Source organism: Perissodus microlepis, chromosome 16 (genome assembly GCF_051167445.1).
Source record: "Perissodus microlepis isolate ML-2025 ecotype Zambia chromosome 16, ASM5116744v1, whole genome shotgun sequence".
NCBI classification, from domain to species: domain Eukaryota; kingdom Metazoa; phylum Chordata; class Actinopteri; order Cichliformes; family Cichlidae; genus Perissodus; species Perissodus microlepis.
Window position 1 is genome coordinate 2708910 of NC_140476.1, and position 20466 is coordinate 2729375.

The following is a 20466-nucleotide window of genomic DNA, read 5'->3' on the forward strand; positions in this document are numbered from 1 at the left end:
GATGTTTAAACACACAGTTGGGAAGCAGCTTGCTACTGCAGCATGTTGATACCGAGTGCCTGTCAGTACCACTGCAAGTATCTGTGTGTACACACATGGGCTACTTGGCATGTATAGAGAGTGATTAAGTACTGTTTGTCAATCTGAGACGGTCTTCTTGGCGCACAATGACAAACAAACACATCAAATTTGTGACATATTAATCTCGAGCAGTCTGCCATAATCCCCAGTTTACGTTTAAGTCTAACTGCACGTGTTTCCCACCACAACCATATTTCTCAGAGCTAAAATCCTAATTTTATCCTGTGATTTCCTTTTTAAAAAAGCTTGGGAATTATATTTTTTATGATCTGGGATGTAAGGTTACATAAAACTGACTAAGACCATGTACACACAAAGACTCTGAACAACCACAGCCCTGGCTGTGCATCTCTCACCTGTATCTGAAGCGTGAGCCCATGCGTATGAATCCAGAGCGTGCAGAGTTCTTCTCCACAGGTCCTCTCAGCCTAAAGAAAGCGTGGTGCTCCACAGCGCACTTCCAGAGATGCTTACAGGCCTTGGGGTGGTCCATCCTGAAGACAAAGGTGTGCTCCTGCTCTTTACCCTGAGGAGAATCGGGACAGGGTTGGACTCGATTAAAGCAGTTTGACATCATTAGAGCAAATTGTGTGAACTTCTGCAGCTGGAGTAGAACTTGAAACTGCAGCAGTGATCTGACAGGTAAAAAGGACTCAAACAAGCCAGTGATGTTTTTATCTTTATTTACAATTTTTATGATGAATCTAATATTTTAAGTATAGTTTAAAATCACTGCATTTTACCAGAATGCAGGTTACCGCCCCCTATTGATCAATGGAAACATTACTGGAGAAACTGCATAACAAGTTTTGATTATTTTTTCCACGTCTGCATTACATGCCCCAACTACGCATGTACTTTAGCCATGCATAGACTTACTGAAGTGTAATAGGAATGACTACTTGGTCATTGAACCTCCAGCTTTTTGCGTCTGCGATGGAGTACAGTCAGAGCTTTCCTTACTGAAGGGGCCTGATATGCGAGGAATGAACGGCTGCACCACCAGCGCAGGTGCTGCCTCATTAATCTGATTTCTCAGAGAGGCGTGGATGAAAGCCCGCCTGGCACTGCAGCCAGTTACAAGTTGGAGCCGGTCCAGTGCCAGTCACACTGTTCCTGCATTTTCATCTATTCTCAGGTGTACTTCTGGTATTTCACACATGCATGAAGCTACACCGTAACCTCCCACTCCAAGGGGGAAAAACACAACATCCTTTACACAACAGGGGTTTCAGCAAAAAACAGTCATGTGACTTAACAGAGACTGGCCAGCTGTTAGAAAAAAAATGGTCTGAAATTTAGACTGACAGATGAGGGGAAGTGACTGCTTCACTTCCTCCACCCGAGCAGACGGGTTTACTGTCAAAGTGTGTGTGTGTGCATCACATTACTACAGCATACATTTGTTAAAGGACAGAGTTAGGAGGTGAAAACTGTGTGTGTGTGTGTGTGAGTGTGTGTGTGTGTGTGTACCTGTTTAGACGTCTTTATAAGGACAAGAAACTGGCATTCCACTATACTTGTGAGGACACACACGCTGATCCTCACAAGCTTTTTGATGCTCAAAATGTGGTTTTAATGTCGGGGTTACGATTAGGTTTAGGGTCAGACATTCATTTTTGATGGTTAGGGAAAGCATTATGTCAATTAGATGTCCTTGCTAAGATAACAAAACGAGAATGTGTGTGTGTGTGTGTGTGTGTGTGTGTGTGTGTGTGTGTTGGGAGGTTTGGGGGCGCATACCAGAAATACCAGAGGGGGCAGGCTCCTTTATTAACCTCAGTCAAAGACCCGAGGGACGGACACAAACAGACGCTCCTTCACTCTCTCTCACACACACGCACACACGCACGCACGCACACACACACACACACACACACCTCCCTGTTATAATATGGATTGGGAACAACATCAAACAAAGTTTTTTGGGGGGATTTTTCTTTGTTAAGAAACAACAAAAAAATGTTGTTTGTTGGAATTTTCTGAAAGGACTTAGAAAATGATTTTACACTGTAAGATGAACTTTTCTCAAAATGCTGAAATTCATCCTGATTCGTGTTTCTTTGTGGAAGCAGACACATTAGATGTGTTCAGTGAGTTTCATGAGATCGAACAGTGTAGAGTTACAGCTGCAAAGTAAAGTTTAGCTTTTATAGCATCTGGTATTTTGTAATTTACTTCAACCAGACCAGCTGAGAAAAATGATAAAAGTTCATTCAAACAGGAGCAAACGTGCAGCAACCAGAGTTAATAAAAGGTTTGAATTTTGTTAAATTAGCTTTTATTCTTATTTCATTTTGATTTTTTTTTCACTTTAGTTTCATTAAGTTTTTTTTTTTAATTTGGGTTTTATTTGAGTTTATTATGACTCAGAGTGAAAAATTGGATAACTCAGAACAGCCACAGTAATGGAGACTTTGCAGCCTAACGCACACACAAAAACACCTGCTCGCACCTAATGTGCTGAATAATGTGATCACACTGCAGGTGTTAAAGACATTTTATCTATATTTTGAATTTAATTTAGTCTTGTAAGCACAGGAGTTAAACATTTTTTTACACCTGGTTTTACTTTGTTTCTATTAACATTAAGAAGATACTGCCCGTCTACTCCGTATTCTCCACGGTCTGCTGCCCGTCATGTGTGCGTCGTGTGTGTGCGCTTGTGATCACCTGATCATCATCCTCCACGACCACAAGCGTCAGTTTGCTCTTCTTGAAATCCAGACGAGTGATCTTGGGCCTAAGACAGTCACACAGGAAGGCAGGACAAAATATTATGTCTATAAAGCATGAAAAAAAAAAAAAAGTGAATTAGGTCCGAATGAAACGTACCAGAAGAAAAGGCCGATCTTAGTTTGTCCTTCAAACACCAGAACTCCAGTGGGTGTCAGGCCCAGGCTGTACTCGTTACCATCTCGAGCCTGCAGGGCAGAAGTGATGAAAAGACAGGAAGAGAGAAGAAAGAAGACACGTCAAACAGCTCACATTATGATCTTATCATATGCTAATGTTGCGATGCACATTCCTTTCTCTTCCTGTCTTTCATCAAGGGCACTTCCTGTTTGGGATCCTACGTGTGCTTGATGTGTGTGTAAACGGTACAGAAAGGCCGAGTCACTTACCTTCACCATATGCATGTCCACCCCGTACATTTCGAGCCACTTGGCTTTATTCAGGTAGTTGATCTCAGCCTGGGCTGGTGTCTGACCTCTGAAAAAGGTGAGGAGGAAACACATGCATCAGACTACACTCCCCTCCTTCCCTCCCACCGCTTCACGTGCTTTCCCTTTGCCTCCTCATCCCCCAAACCAGCTGTGGACTCATCTGGTTGTTGGGGATCTCTTTAATCGTTGGGTCTTTACCTTCTGTTGTGATTTAAAACAACTTTGTGCGAATTAAATTAAAAAAAAATGAAAGTGCAGTCCTAAGATGTTTGGCGTCTATGGCAGCGTGGCCATTACATGACTTACCTGCACTCCTTCCATGTGTTATATATAGCCAGCTCCATCTCCTCTGTCTGCTCAGGCATGAAGCGAAACTCTGACACGAGATCCAAATTGTGTTCTAATGGATCACAGTCGCCCAACTCAGCTGCAAACACACAGACGCATCTTTACAGTTAATGATGGAATATTCCCCCCCCCCTCATTCAGCATTTTACCAAAATCCCGACTTCAACCCCAGGAAGCACACATGAGGCTCTCCACCATAGAACCAAGTCCACCGGAGCTTATATTTATATTTACCTGCTGTGTCCCGTTTTGGGGACATTTAGAGTTGCTATACATCAATACAACCATTACATCCCAAATTTTAATAATATGTATGCATGAAGTCCATAGTAACTACATAAAAACATGTTTTTGTAAACACACATTTCTAGTTACAGAAATTTCAGGTTTATCCATCAAAACTGTAAATGCAAGAAAGTTGCCCAAAATAGTTTCCAGCCACAGGAAATGTATTTTGAGTGTTTTCATAGTTTCATTTTTGAGATGCACCAATTTTTATAAACTGCAGGAAAAACAAGATAAATATTATAAAAACAGCATGTTCATCAAAATAATTTCGACCAGTGAAATTACGCCTCTCAGAAACTATACAAAAAGCCATAAAGTCAAGCATGACTTTCAAAAACACCAGTAAACCTTTGAAAGGCCCTGTAGTGGAAAAAACGTTCCCATGAAAAATGACGTCACTTCCAGTTTTGGCAGGTAATGGCGGACATGCGATAGTTCGCCCTGATGTTTATTCCAACGTAGGGAGTGCTATGAACAGCTGATCGGATCAGCAAAGCGTGTTTGTGGAATGTTTTTGTTGTTGCCAGCGCTTTTTACGCAATTTTTGCAAAGCCATATGTGGAAGGAAACTGCCACCTTTGACAAGCTGATTGCATGATATGCAAGTGCAACTCCTTTGGTTTCACATGCAAAAGAAATTATAGCGCTAGCTTATGTGGTTCCACTTCTGCTGGGAATTAAAAATAGTTACACAAATAAGAGCGTGCACGCTCCGATGGGCTTAGAAGTGTTTAAAAAAAATTAAATAATTAAATGAATTAATAAAAATAAATCTGTTCTTTATATTTTTCTAGAAAAATAGGAAATGGGTTCAACAATTTATAGAATGTGCAAACATACATGGAAACACAGTATTTAAGGCATGAAGAGAGTTTGCACAATTGCTGTGTCACGTCTTTTCCTGTTTCTTAAGAACTTGACTTTCAGATTCTGTTCATGTGCTGTAGAAACGTCCACGTCATCTTTTGTTTGCTGCCACGTTTTCAGCAAACAGCTCTCTGGAAATCACACTGACGGTGCAAAAGTATTGTTTTATGCCAGTCTGTGTTATCTTTGCCATTTTCTTAACTAAGGAAGAGAATAAATGCTGAGTTTCTGTGGCCGGCTGCTTGTAACAAAGACAATAATCAAATTTAAAATTGGTTCTTTGCTATGTTTCCTCTTATGTGTAGACACAACACTGAGTTACACTTTGAGTGCCTGGATGATTTAGAGGTCAGAGTTACGCGGCTTAAACAAAAGCTTTTCCCTGAAAACGGTCGGGTACAAGGATTGGACTGAAAGCAAGAGAAAAAGCAGCCATTGTCCAAAGAAAGAGCACTTTGAAAATTACAGGAAAGTCTGGCTCCATGGAAGCAAAATATAAAGAAATGAGGGGCTGCTCGAGACTTCTGAACACTACTGTGTGCATGAATTCCTCAGATTTAACTGGTTTTATACTGAATCACCCACCTAAAGGTCTCCAATGAGGTAACGGGTATTTCCAGCTGACAGCATAAGAAATAAACCATCACACAGAAAAATTGAGAGAAGGGAAAGAAAGAGTCGTGATTACGGCTGCAGTGTTTGGATACACAGAAGCAGCTCAGGTTTGTGATCTTCATTGTTTAGCTAGTCCAGCTGTGAGCTAAGCCTCGGGATAATAAAGGGGGAGAAAATATAACTTTACTCGATCCCTAAACGTGGACCAACAACAGAAATGTGAAAAAGTTGAAGATAAAGGCAGAAAGCTCAGCAGAGGGGCAGGGAGAAGGCAGAAAGGGTGCTGGATTAGGGGGCCACAGAAGAGGATCGAGCACTAATGAGCTGGCATTTACCCACAATGACCATGTGTAAGTGTGAGCACACAAGGGTTGGTGCACGCAAGCCCATTCCATAAATGTCTCCAGTGACTCCGTCTTTGCTCCTCTGCAGCACCTCTGAAATGGCTCATTGCAGGTAAACACTGGACTTATGAAACAGCTACTGCAGGTGTGTGAAGGTACGAGCTCAGAGTGTAAGTCAAAGACTGCCATGACTGGTTCCAGATACGCATCTGTGATGTGAGAGCTTCGTTGGCACACAACCTCACCAAGAACACCAAGTTAGCATTTGAAGCTACAGCTCTGCAGCCTCGTTTAGTTTGCATGGACTAAAGTTCTCCAGGTGCTGTAAGATCTGGCTGCACTGACTTTCTAAGCTGAATCTCCAGACCAGAATAATCACCAGCTACATAAAACATAAGCTGTATGTGTGAAACACTGATGTGCTTACCCTGTAGTGAGAAGGCAGCCAACTCCACCGCTGTGTCAAACGGACATTCGAGCCTAAAAACACAGACGTGCAAAAATGAATCCTAGTGAAACCCATGAAGCTCAAGCCCTGCAGGTTCCCTTCCATAAAGAGGAAATCAGAATTCCATATTTTAATCTCCATTTAACGACTGAATGAAGGCATCTATACTCCAATGACCAGCAGGCCAACATATAATCCTGTAAGGCTCTAAAGGTTACAGGGCAAAGAAAACCAACACAAAGGATTCACATTTAAACACATTAGCCAGAGTTCAACAGACGAGTGTCTCCTCAGATCTGTGTAAACTATAGAGATTTGTAGACGTCCCCCCCACGCTGCCAACATCTCTCTTACTCAGTGAGTTTACTTGTTTGACGAGCTGTTGTTAATAACAAACTCCTCGGTAACCCAACGTTAAGCTTACAAGGTAAAAACTGCAAACCCAACATTTATAAAAGGATCACATCTGAGCAGGAGAAGTTCATTTTAACTAGTCAGAGTTTAGAAACTATGACTGAGGACAGTCTGCAGAGCACACTGAGCTTTAAGCTTACATGTACATTTCAAAGCTCAGGAAACTACACAATCCTTAAATTTATATTTTGAAGCAGAAGTAAAACCTAACGTAGTTTGACCTTTAAATAAATGCAGGTAAGTCCTATGTAAATGTCTCCGTGTCCTTTCAGTAAACCAAACGTTCCAACTTTCATTCCTGACTGAAAAGCTGTCCACGCCTTGGTAACTAATAAAGCTTCTTACTTAAAGCAATTCAAAGGCTACAGTGCAGGATTGTTTAGTTACCAAACAGTTACAGCACAGCTGTATTAACAGCTGTCAGGGAAATGTTCCCATGTGAATGAGACATGTTGTATAAAAATGCTTTGAGAGCTCGAGCAGAGAGGCTGAAAAATGCTGATCATTTTCTGCTCTGAACAAGCAGAAGAAACCTCAGAATGTAAAGAACAAATATGGGAACAGGCATCATTTTTAACACCTGACAACTTAAAACATGCAAACGCTTAAAAGTGCTTCATGTGCGCAAGAAACAGAAGTTACATACTTGCCACTGAGGAGGTCTTGTTTCAGCTGCAACACAAAAAGATATCTGAAAGAAAGCAGAAGGAAATTATCAGATATTTTATCCTTCTGAGTGGTGCGTGGCAAAACGTCCTTTAAAGTTCACTACAGTGGGATTTTAAAATGTGAGTGTGAGGAAAGAAATGCAGGTGTGGCTGTCTAAGCCCACCTGGTGAGCTCCTCGTGCAGGTTGTTCGGCTCTGAGGAGTAGAACTTGACTCTCATGTGAAGGCAGTAAGGAGGGCCAACTAAATGGAAGAATTAAAAAAACAAAAACGAAGATATTTATGAAATTTAATAACACAATAGTGTGTAATGTGTGCCTCGTGTTATTCACATAAACACAGTCGTATTGGCCTCTAACAGGAAAGACATTTCAAAGAAATCCATTTGTGACGGCGAGCTGGAGAATCCCAGCTGGTGAGTTTCTCTTCCAAAAATGTAAACATGCTCTTCACACAGGGATCAATGTGTTTGGGCTGTAATACTCACTTTTCACTTGTTTCTTGATACTTTTTGTGACATCAAGCCAATGCTGAAACAATACAAAGTAGCAACATTTAAATCAGCAAGGTTTAGCAAAACTAACATGAAAGCCAACAGCAACATTACTATACATGCGCCTTTATTGAACATAGAAACAAAGCACTGGTGTGGTCAACTGATACAAAGTGACCAGTTAAGTTAATTGGTTAATAAGTGCGCTGTTCTTCGAGGTTTCTTCTTAGAAGTTCAGGCTCTGCGAGGCATGAAGTATGTTAGAGAGAGAGGGAGGTGTCTGTGTCCATGTCAGAGACAGAGATAGATAACAGAGGAACAGCACTCTCTCATCTCTCTCCCCCACATTCCTTATTGCAGCCCTCCCTCTCCCAGCGCTCTAAACCTGCCTCCTGTTTGCCTGCCTTTGAGTTTCCCAGTGAAGGAACAGAGTCCCCGAGAGACCGATGACTTCAAACTGTTTGTGTAAGAGGACAGCCCGACTCCCGGAGTGGACCGAGCCTTTAAGCCCTGAAAGTGAAAGTCTGTGTCTCAACCTTTCCTGGGAGAGCAGTAATGTGGGATATGTGGCTAAAACACGACTGTCAGAGACACTTGGTATGATATCAAATAAAAGCATGACACAGAATTATACGGCAGCAACATACAGATAAAGAATAGATATTTAAATTTTTGATATTTACTATAATGCAGTCATAAATTAAAATGAACTCCTTACCCAACAAATACAATAAGATGTATATTTTTCCACAACATAAGTGCTAAAAGTTAGAAAAGTAAACAAACAGTGTGTAAACATTTACTTTTTATGGATCAATCCAATATCTGTAATGGGGGAAAAAATGTTAACTTTAAGTATTAACAGGAAGTCTGCAGATTTAGTCAGGCATTAAAAAAATGTATTAATAAATAAACAAAAAACAACCAGTACAGAGTCACAAGACACCCTCCATGCTTACTGGAACTTGTGCCGAGTCCATGAAGCGTATTCCAAAGTAGTCTTTCTCAACAATGTCCAGATGGTACATGATCTGTTCAAACAGCTCCTCGCCTTTGGCTTTTTTCTGTAGAGCAAACACACGAAACAGAGAAGACTTCAGTGTTCTTGTTTCAGCACATTAATGAAAATTAGGGTTGCCTCGGCCTCCATGAAGTTTATAAATGATAAAACTGATTATTTGATCACAGTCTTTGCAACGCCTGCAGCTCTGAAAATTTTTTATGGGAAATAATATAATTCCCTGGAATACATTCTGACTTGTTTGGAAGAGACTAGAGAAAATGTTAAGCTGTCAGAAGCTGAATAGGTGTTGCCCTCTCTGACGAGGCCGTACCAGTCACTGCCTGCGTTCACGTTGGGACTGGGAAATATCTCTCAAATATACACCGCTCTCCTCTCAGTCTCACATTTCCATGAGGAGCAGTCACATCTCATAACAGAAGCTTTGTGTGCATCCGAGATCAATCTGCAGCTCCACAGTTCTCATCGTCCTCTAGTGTTCAGGAGTTTAGAATCAGCCTATAAAATCGGTACCAATCGGTCACCACTGGCTGAGCGAGCTGGCAGCATCTGTTCGTCCATAATAAGAAAGTAGGAATTATTTGATCAAACAGGTGTAGTTTCAACTGTTTACCAGGTTTCACCACCCCCGGTCACTGGAGCACAAGCCTTTTTAGTTAAAACGTTTCTAGCATACTAGGCCTAGAGTTTCCCATTTATCTCACTTCATGCAACCAAACCAGTTACATGACAAACAAATTTCCCACGTGTGGGACTAATAAAGGTTATCTTATCTTATCTTCTTTCTGAGGCTATAACGGCACAACTATGTGCAAAATGTTATTTCCAGAAATGGGTTAAGTGTTTAAGAACTAAGTAAAAAGCTTAAGCAGGATTGCCTCGATCACACACACACACACACAGATCCCAAGAGAGCTCCTGGGCAGCACAGGGGGGCTGGCCCCATGCTAGCTGGCATAGCTGACGAGGCATACCGCACCCCTACAGTACCCTGGGAGAGGGAGTACAAAGGACTCATTGTGTGTGTGTGTGTGTGTGTGTGTGTGTGTGTGTGTGTGTGTGTGTGTGTGTGTGGCATTGTTAGAGTCTTTGCAGTCTTTCTGCCTCCCTGTGAGCACACAGTTCTCCCTCTGAGACACTCAGATTGTTTAATGACAGCAAAAGTCTTTAACCGATATCAACTACTGCAGTACGAGTCCAACCAAGCAGCCGGGGGAGCCATGTGTCCATAAAAGAAAAGGAAACAATATCTAAGATGAGTAGAAGGGTTACAGGGTTATTTTAGAAAGAAAAACATGATTCGAGCGTTTGCATGCATGTAAATTTAGTCTACTCTTAAATACTCCATTCAAAAAGCATCCATGGCTTTGACCTTTTCTCTGGTGCTACACACAAAAGAAGGTCAGTGGAGGTGATAGGGTGGGGTAACTGGTGGCAGTGGTGTAAACAAAACATAAGGAAGGGAATAAACGTCCAAAGGGGAAGGATCCTTTGGCCTGGGGTGGTCTTACATACAAGAACCAGAGATGGTAAACCCGTGAGGTATGGATCCTATTCAGTGTGTATTTACAGCCACTCGGACGTCTCACAAGAATAAAGGAAACCAGGAAGCATTGAGAAGGGACACACAGCATTTCCTAAGTTACTGTGTGTCTAAGCTGACACCTGGTGCCAGATGTTTATACCACTAGTTCCCAGTTGGTGTGTTAAAACACACTATAGTGATCTGAGATTTTTTTGTTACTGTGAGTCGAAGGGCACCTCTGTCCACTGAGCCAATCCACACTGCTCAGGTGGTAGAAATTTTAGTCTGCTTTAGCTTAAGTCTGACTTGGGATGCGACACTGAGAAACACCCTGAGAGAGATGTAGAGAACTTCAAAGGAGGACTGGGTCTGAACCTAAAGCCACATTAAGGTGATGCATGGAGGGCATACGCTAGCAGAGAGGCCCAAAAATGTCTCTGCCTTAGAGAAGAAGGGACTTCACATATGAATACAGGTTTAGCTTTATTTTTGGTTTCCCTTTGTTACACCTTAAGCTCAAAATGTTTTACTGTTTTATCACACTTGACAACAGGAGCACAGAGAGCCTCTTACAAACAGCTGTGAAATACAGAGCAGATTAAATTTAGAGATGCAAAGAAGGGATTTTTTGCTAGTTTTCTAATATAAACGTTCATTTACAAGCATCGTAAAATCATACGATTATGAGTGATGAAGCTGTTTACAATCCAGCCCGCTCTTTGTCCAAAGGTCTTCTGTCATTATTATCCTCAGCTGTGAAGTAGGGCTGCTCAATTATAGCAAAATTGGTCAACTTTAAACTCTACCACAGAGCCTTCACTGTGAGAAGTCTGCAAAGGCAGACCAGGACGAAGAGAGGGCCAGGAGGCAGCGGAGCCGCTGCTTCGATGGCCGGCACAGTATAAATGCAGAGAGCAACAACAGCTAACACTTCTGTCACACAAACCTGAAAGCTGAACGAGTGGTTAAAAGGGCAGCTGCAGGTTCTGTTAATGAGGCCTCTGCAGCAGGGCGGGCAGTTCATTTTCCCCAAGAGTCTACATGACAAACTGGGACTGTTGTGTGCACGTGCATGCTTTTGTAAAATTTCAAAGGCTTTTAATACAAAGTGCTATTGCTGTCTTGCTTCTTGTTAATTACTTCAGCTACTTCCCTTTTAGTTCTCACTCAGTGAGAGAAATCTGGTCTGTTTTGGGCTTTAAGTGCATTAAAGTCAGGTTCAGTGCGGTCACTGAGAGAGGTTCTGTATCTGGGTTTGTTAGACTTCATCATTGAGAATGTGATGATGGTAGATCCAAAGACGGCCAACCTTTTCTGAGCACGTGTGCTTATGAGCGTAAAGTTCTCCTCTTTGAGAGTAAAAACTCCAAAGTGAAAAACTGTCTGTGATTCAGCCACTTCTGAAGTTAACCATTAAAGTTACAACACCAACAACATGGTTAACTTTTAGCGCTTACACAACACCTCCTGGTGCTAAATTACCAATTTCAGATCTGAATTCAGAACTGTGTAACATGTGTATTATTAACAGTGTCTGAAACGCAGACATCTGGAGGCGGAAAGCTGAAGCGTTTGCTCCTAAAGCTCGCTCTGTGCGCTCACACTGTTTGTATGAAATATAATGAAAGTTCAGCTCCCTGTGCTGCTGGCAGCGTAGGAGAAACAGTTCAAACAGCATAGAACAACAAAGGAAAACAACAGCCTCTCCAAACCATCAAGGCTTCCCAAAGCAACAGGAAACAAGTTTTCTTTAAGTTCTTTTAACTAAACATTGTGCCAACACTTCCCAGTAGGGCTCTGCTGCAAGGAGGGAAAATTCTCTTTCATCTCGATCTCGTCAAATTAAAACTGATAAACTCTGCATTAACACACACACACACACACACACACACACACACACACACACAGCTTCTGGCAAATACAAAAGGGAGGACCCTAAACATCACAACGTTTTAATTGTGCTTCCGTAACCCCTTAAAACAGCGGTCCCCAACCCCCGTGCCTCGGACCGGTACCGGTCCGTGAGTCGTTTGGTACCGGGCCGCGAGAGTTGAGGCTCAGGTATGAAATGTATAGTTTTCAGGGTTTTTATCGGTTTTCAGCGTTATTTTGTTATCGTTTTTATCGTTTAATCGGTTTTCCTGGGTCTTTTCACGTGTGTTATGAATAAATTTTCTTTTTTTCGGTACCAGTTTTATTTTGTTGTATTTATCCGCGACACCTTAAAGGCCGGTCCATGAAAATATTGTCGGGCATAAACCGGTCCGTGGCGCAAAAAAGGTTGGAGACCTCTGCCTTAAAATACACTTTTGTATTCTTAGTAACTTTCATTATTATTCAGTTTTTCATACACAGTGCATTGGGCATCCCCCAACGAGGCTTTAGTCAGAGTCAAAATAAAATTACCAGCACTGTAATGAAATTATTTTTAATTTTATTGGGGAGTAACGAGCTCCAACGTAGCGGATATTTGTGTGATCCAAATGATCAAAAATCACAGGACTCGAGTTCAGTCACAGAAGGTAACACAGACTCTGTGTCTCAAACTGATTAATTGGAAAACCCCTGTTATTCCAAATCTTTACTAATCTTTCTGATGACTACACTGAGAAAAACTGCATAACTTTGTAGTGACAAACCCACCGGCGAGACACAGCTTATTATGAGGTTATCAGGAAGACCCCCAGTTTCAGCAGCACCTCAGCGTCTGTCAACAGGTACTGCTCTACACTAGGCAGGCTTTAAAGTAGTGAAGGGCAGGACCGCTGACAGAGCACAGAGGGGAGACGTCTATGACATCTAATTAAAGCAGGATGAGATATGAAACAGACACGAAAGAAAAGACTGCTGGGACTAACATACTGATGGCCTGCGTCTGTGCTTGCTTTTTAAACAAATGTTCCAACTTCAATGATAAAAATTGATTAAAAAAAATTGACTCTGAAAATTAATCCCCATCAGCAGATCTGTGTGTCACGAGTACCACAGAAGGCTAAGCTGGATTGGCAGCAAAGCTACCAGAGTCATCCACTACAGCTGTGACCAGACGTTTACAGACGTTTGAGGCTATGATCATTTCTTTTAACTGTTCATTTTCTGGGTGAAATTATTGTACAGCATACACGAGGCTGAAAACAAAAGGCGACAAAGCTTTTAGAACTGTGGCCCCCAGATTGTGGAACTCTCTCCCTTCGAGCCTGAGATCTGTGGACTCAGTGGTCGCTTTTAAAAAACAGCTAAAAACTCATCTTTTTAAACTTGCTTTTGGTTGATTTTTATTTTTAGGTTTTAGCTTCTGTGAAGCACTTTGTGATTTTTATCTTGAAAGGTGCTATATAAATAAAGTTTTACTTTACATCTTAAATAAACAAAAAACAAACTGGGTGGACAAGTTTACATTTTTATTTTTCTGTATTTCACAATAATATATATTAATAAGCGGTGCTGAACTTTCTACGGTGTTTTTGAGTTGATGAGAAGTTAATATTGTGACTGACTACAACTGGCAGCTTCTCTTTGTCAACATAATGAAGAGGATTTGTTTGACAGCACTTACTGGACTGACCAATCCAATGAGTGTGGTCATTAGATTGACCTTGGACCTTCCCAAACAACAGGAAAGTCTAAGGAACTCTAAGGCTACGTTCACACTGCAGGCGAAAGCGCATCAAATCCAACTTTTCTGACCCTATGCGACCCATATCCGATCATGGTCTGACAGTGTGAACGGCACAAATCCGATATTTTCAAATCCGATCTGGGTCACTTTTGTATGTGGTCCTGAATCCGATAAATATCTGATGTTTTATAAAGCGACTGCTGTTTGATGGTCATGTCGCATTAAATCCGTCTTTTACGTCACTGACACAAGACAGACGCCAACTATCAGCTCCGGAGAAGACATCGCGGACGCTTCCTGGCCATCCAGTGAAACTGTTGGGAAGACAACGTTGGAGAAACGTGAACATTTTCTTTGTACTGTATAATCTGCAGATTCTGACAGAAATCTGCAGCTATCCTTTGAAGCACCGCTCCTCTAAAACAGCAGTAAGGATCATTATTAGGCCAAATGTAAATAACAAAATAACTTCATAACTTAAAGCAAAATTGGGAAACGTAAAGTCCGAAACAAGTCTTTAGATTAAGGCCATCAGTCAAACAATACTGTTGGTCTGGGTCTAAACTGAGCGCGTTGTGTGTGACGTCTTCTTTTGCGCATGCGGGCCGCTTTGAGGGTTCACACTAGAGCGCGTTTGCTGTCGCATTTTATTTGTAGTGTGAACAAGCAGACAAAAAAAATCGGATTTGATCAAAAAATTAGAATTGAGCATTAAGACCTGCAGAGTGAACGTAGCCTAAAATTTAAGGATGAGAATTGTGCATTTACACATTGGGAAGATCCCTTGAAGCCATTTCTAAACAACTGCAGATTCCACAATCATCAGTTCAAACAACTGTACTTAAGTACAAGTTTATTTGGATGTGTGACCACAAAGTCTGGAGGAAGATCCAAACGATCACCCTCAGATGACAGGAAAGGGATTAGGATGTTCAAGAAGAACACAGGACGAGTCAAACGCCTTCTGGAGAAAAGTTTGACAGTCAAACAAGACCAAGATTGAGCTGCTTGTTTTGAAAAACACAACTATTTCAGCTAACTGGGGACATTATTGTAACTGCAAACTGAAGTTAAATGAGTGAGGAGAGTACTGAGTAAGGCTGTTAACAAGTGTGTCTGCTGCTGCCCAATCATTGAGAGTGCGCCAAGATAAGATGGGAGTGTTTGCAGAAGCTACATACAAGCATATCTTGGGGAGGGGAAAAACAAAGAGTCCCAACATAAAGAAAAAGGTCCTGCTGGAATGCATTTGTAGAAGTTTTCCACACACACCAAACGTCTGAGTTTCTAGATGTATGAATGCAAGCACAGGCTGGAGTAGTAACATTCCTGTAATCATCAATTCCCAAGCAGAAACAAGAGGCCAAGAGAGCGCGTCCAAGCAGATAACATTCCTCTAAGGGACCGAGTAAGAAAACAATGGCACTCTCTCTTCATGTGCACAATACTGAGCTGGTAGGAGGGATTACACGTTAAGGATTTGGCAGGTCAGGCTGAGGACGGGCTCAGATGTGTGACATCACCTGTGAGATATGCTGAGTAAAACACATTCCTGCTCGCAAATGAGAAATTCCTGTAATGAGGTCTGCACTGCTGCTGGCAGCAGGCAGTTTGAGCTACAACATCTACAACGGGGAGAGTGAAATCAGGCAGTAACAGTGAGGAGGATTTCTCCCGAGCACATTTTCCTTGGAATTTATACAAGACAGATTTCTTATACAAGCTTCTGGCTTCACTGGAGTTTTGGCTCACGGGAGGAAGAACATGAAGGGACAGGAAAATAATAATCACACGAGGGGGAAACTGTCCTAGAAGTGTAATCACTATCACTGTGCAGCAAGGCACTCGTCTGTGAGGCAATAAAGTGAAACGAATAAAGAGAAAAAAAGAGGAGCAGGAGACGGGAGGAGTGAGCTCTGGAGTGGTGACCAGCATGTCATGTGACCGAGCGTGTTCTCCAGAGAGGATCATGGAATTACAGGTGATCAGGCGCACGAGAGCACGCGCTTCATAGGATTAACAGGACTGCTCCACTGACACAGGCACACTGTGGTCACTGGTACACTGCTTTCACTTTCCAGCTCATAACCACATAAGAACACTGTTTATGTCAAGAGCTTATCTGAAGGCAATTAGTCACAAAGAATGATTCACTCTGAGCGTTTATGCTATTATTAACAAGGTGTCGATTTCAAGGATGAGCAAGGATCAGGACGCGTCCAAAAACAAGACTCTCTCACATGCGCGCTGGTTAATGGGTCATTTTTTCATTTTTGTAACGTGCTATTCAGCCTTGCTAAGTACATTTTTAGAGCGCTGATATCAATCTAAATATCTGTCCTATCACAGACGGCACACCTGTCGTCTTCAACAGTGTACAACAACATAGTGACCAGTGTTGTTAGTTCAGGACAGTTTTATTTTGTTCTGTCACTTAATGTGACATCTGTAAAAAGCGTTGGTTGGTTTTATTACATTGTTTCTAATATTTCTTATGAGTCAATAATCCGAGAAGATCAAAGTTTTATGAATTTCTATACGACTCAATATCAAAAATTAAATATTACTTGACTTAATTTAAAAAAATAATAATAATAGGACCACTTGTTTTCAGAGTTCTTTTTTGGTAAATTTGCTCTTTTTCCCCCCAGAAAATTTGTCTGTTTTCTCTTGTAAGCTGCCAGTTTTCCTCATTCCTGAAGAATAATGCAGAAAAACATACTTTTAGTAATTTAGAAATGGTGTTATATTATAGTTTGTCCAGCAGAGTAGCTCTCAGTCTGTGTTATAATATACTCAGCACTGTATGCAGCAGAGCAGCAAGTTTTCCTGTATCTAAACAGTGAAGTTGTTAATTACTTTGTAAGGATTTGTATTGGTGCATAATTTTTTTGTTTTTTTAAACCATATTTTTATTGATCATAAAGGCCAGAAATAACAGGAACCTACATGAACAAATCAGGACTCTGTACCTGAACTAGTCCACAAACCGGGAGCCGGTCTGGAGCCCAGAGAAAGCCTGCATATGTTCCCAAAACTTAACATCCACCAGTTTCTGATAGTTTCACAGAAGACTGAGCGCAGCGAGAGCGAAATTCTCTAAGATGTAAAGGCTCTAATGAGGATCATAATTATAAAAGAGAGTGCGATGTGGAGCTGACAGACTTTTCCTGGCACAATGGGAAGTATCTTTAAAAACTCCTTACCGGTAAGTCAACACTGACATCTGTCCCATCCAGCAGAGACACACGGCAGGTGATGATAGACGTTGCATCCCCCGCTGCAGGGATGTGCGTTGTGGCCCGCTGGGCTTCTCGTAGCCGGGCTTTCTCTGCATGTTTCCGGATGGAGCGTCGCCCCAGCGTCCTGCGCAGGAAACTTAACATGACGGGGGGAGAGGAAGGGCACCTGTACGCACCTGAAATCGAAGAGTGTATAGATTTTTTTTTTAATAATTAAGGTAAAAATGTATTTGTTTTGTATGCAGTTGGTCTGTAGTCGAGCCGTGGCCGTCAGCCTAACCACGGTGGAGTGCCCACTCTCAACCTACATTCCTACATCTCACCCCATGGCCACAACTTCCAGTAGTTCTTGAAAGAATGAGATGGCGGGTAGAACCAGTGGAAATGAGCTTCCTCTGAACGGTGCTTGGGCTCTCCCGTAGAGATCGGGTGAGGAACTCTGTCACTTCAGGGTTGGGAGGAGCTCAAAGTAGAATGACTGCTCTTCCAACCTGAAAGGAGTCAGCTGAGGTGTTTCAGACATCTGACTAGGATGCCTCCTGAGTGGTTTTTTAGCCAACTGGGGGGAAACCCTGTGACTGACCCACGTAAAGTGCTCCACTGAACTAGGAAATACTAAATGGCATCCCAGGAGGGCTGGATAACATGTCTGGAGAGTTCTGCTTAGACAGCTGGCAGACATCTGTGATCTAGGCTGGGATAAACAGCAGATCATGGATGGATGTCACAGTTTTACACCACAGGAACACAGGTGTGTCCTCTGGTTAGGGTGTACAGCTGCACAGGTGACACATTTTATGCTAAGCTGTCAAAAATCTGATATTCAAATACAGCTTATGTCACTTTGTATGAAGTTATGCTGCTCATTTAGTCAAGAAAACAGAACTGATAAGGTGGGGCTGTAATTACTGACGGCAGGTAACCATGTACCTGGTGTCAAACAGATGATTTTCTTTCCATCTAACAGAATCCCCGAATAGATTATGAAGACTGATCGGAGGATTTCATCGATAAGAAGGCTTTTTTAATATAACAATAAATCTAGAAAATAAATATGTGCGATGTTATTTGACACCAAGAAGGCAAAGTAACGTTAAACACGACAAAACAAAGTTAGAGTTTACGTTTTAACTTAGTCTGAAACAGCTGCTAACGGTAATCGACCTTAACTGTGCGTATTTTTAATATATTTTATTTTTTCCTGTGACTTCAGGTCACCCGGTAAACCAAAGTTCCTAAAAAAAGTCCGAAACAGACCTAAAATAATTTTAAAAATCCACTGGATCAACATTAATTAATCAAATTAGCCTTAGCTTTATCGGTAACCTTACCCAGTTAAGGCCCCAAGTACCTGGTGTAAGCAAATGCAACAGGTGTGCGTTCGTTATACCGCGCGGGCTAACCGTTAGCCACGAACGCGCTTAAGAAGTACGACTCCGACCGGGCAGGCGCGCCCCGCACAGCAAAACGAACGCCACGTTTAGCGCCCAGAGCCGACGTACACTTGCTCCAGCAGACACTTGTGGATCCGAGGACGTCTGAATGATGGGCTACTTACAAAAACCTCCTCGCGGGAATTCACGGTGAAAGGACGCCCGCCTGCATCGTAGTCGGTTAAACAGAAGCCTCGGACATTTCCGCACTTTGTGACTTCTGGTTTTCTTTTCTTCCTTTTCCTTGTTTTATTCCGCCTCGGTGCCTCTGGGGGATAATTTTCTCTCCCAGGTCCCAACAAAAAGTAGGAGGCAAGCGCTCCTCAGGAAGTGACGTCACGACAAATCCCGAAGAAAGGGACTTGATTAGCATTTTTAAAGCGACACACCTTTTCTTTTTTAAACTTTTCTACTCACTTGGAACAAACAAACAAACAAAAAAAGTCATTAAACGGTAATTTTCTTTGTAATTTATATTTACTTTATTTCAGTTTCTACTTCATTTATTTATGAGAGAAGAGAAAGGGGCTGCTGAGCTGGTACACGTAAAATCAAATATGTGTAAACATGTAACTGGAAACAGCTTGCATGCTTTTGAAAAGCTGCAGCGCTTAAGGATTTAACCACTCATTAAATTTTTCTGAACTCGAATTATAAAGTATGGCCACTGTTTAACAGCAGCACCCCCTACTGGTTGCTGTAGGAACTGCTGGTTCATTTAAGGGAATTGGTGTGCCCAAACATTATTACTATATCTAGACAAAGTAATGAATGGTGTGGAAAAACGGAAAATGACCTTTTTAAGAAAAAGAAAAATATCACGAGAAATTACTCTGAAAGTAAATAAGTTTAACTTTCTTGGCCCCTAGACCTAAAGAGGCACTTGGAAAGCAAACATCTCCTCTGAGAAACTGATGCAGTTTCATTTGAAATTGGAGTTTTGTTTCCTGCACATATGAATACAGCTGTGCCTTTAAATTTAGCCCATCTTTGAGGTTTTGCAGCCAGGTACGCAGGCAGATTTCTGTCAAAAGGCCTTTAAAATGGTAAAACAATGCCTTATCCTGATTCATTTTTATATTATTGTGATTAAGATCTGAAAAGATTCAGCTGTCTTCAGATTTCTGCACATTAATGTTCAATGTTTTACAGCTTTAAAGCTTTGCCACTCAAATCCGATCCCCCTGCATGTTAAAAATGGGTGAATATCACTAAACTAAGTGCATATGCACCATGTGTGCCTTTGAAATTGTGCACATGCACTGCTGCACTGCATCCTAATGCAGCACACTGACCACATGTTTGCATCTGGAACCCAAACAGATCTTTATACCCCAGAAAACTGTGACTGACAGAAGTGGATTGGTGGCAGCGAGAGTGAAAGAGAAGGCAGCGAGATCAGCAGTGATGCAGGCGAGGAGGCAAAGATGAAGATGCTAAGATCTTCTGTTGGATAAGAAATGAGTGCAGATGGTCAGGGCACGTGCAGAGGAGGGACAGTGGATATGTTGGACAAAGGATGATGAAGATGGAGCTGCCAGGCAGGAGGAAGAGAGAAAGACCTCAGAGAAGATTTGTGGATGTAGTGAAAGAGGACATGCAGAGGGTTGTTGTGACAGAGGAGGATGCTGGGATAGGAGGAGATGGAGGCAGGTGGTATACCCCAGAAAGTCTATCTATATTAACACTGTGTGCATTTGGGGTCCAACATCATTTTCTCCAGCTACATCTAACAGCATCAGCACTGTGTCTCCCTTGTGTGACTGATGGCTTCACTCTACGCTTAAAACAGCACTAAATAAGTCTAGTCGAGATCTTCAGCCTCCGCTCTCTCTAACGTTGCCCAACCTCACTTTTACAGTGTGGAAAAGCAAGGTGATCTGAAGCCACGTC

At 41.9% G+C, this 20466-nt stretch overlaps 1 protein-coding gene across 4 annotated transcripts in view; it reads right to left on the reverse strand.

The window, feature by feature from the left end:
- epb41l5 (erythrocyte membrane protein band 4.1 like 5) overlaps positions 1 to 18922 on the reverse strand; it is a 34497-nt gene extending 15575 nt beyond the window's left edge. For 2 of the 4 annotated variants that reach the window (XM_084908125.1, XM_084908124.1), the window contains exons 1-12: positions 18699 to 18921; positions 17105 to 17316; positions 8693 to 8797; positions 7728 to 7770; positions 7405 to 7483; positions 7219 to 7263; positions 6138 to 6190; positions 3555 to 3675; positions 3207 to 3294; positions 2917 to 3005; positions 2755 to 2824; positions 438 to 607 (exon numbers count right to left, since the gene is read on the reverse strand). In XM_084908125.1, coding sequence (XP_084764251.1) covers positions 438 to 607; positions 2755 to 2824; positions 2917 to 3005; positions 3207 to 3294; positions 3555 to 3675; positions 6138 to 6190; positions 7219 to 7263; positions 7405 to 7483; positions 7728 to 7770; positions 8693 to 8797; positions 17105 to 17284 — 1043 coding nt within the window. In that variant the 5' untranslated portion in view covers positions 17285 to 17316; positions 18699 to 18921. Of the gene's footprint in view, positions 1 to 437; positions 608 to 2754; positions 2825 to 2916; positions 3006 to 3206; positions 3295 to 3554; positions 3676 to 6137; positions 6191 to 7218; positions 7264 to 7404; positions 7484 to 7727; positions 7771 to 8692; positions 8798 to 17104; positions 17317 to 18698 lie in introns of all 4 variants that reach the window. The other 2 variants (XM_084908127.1, XM_084908126.1) reach the window with 2 other exon arrangements.
- Between the last annotated feature and the right edge of the window lie 1544 nt (positions 18923 to 20466).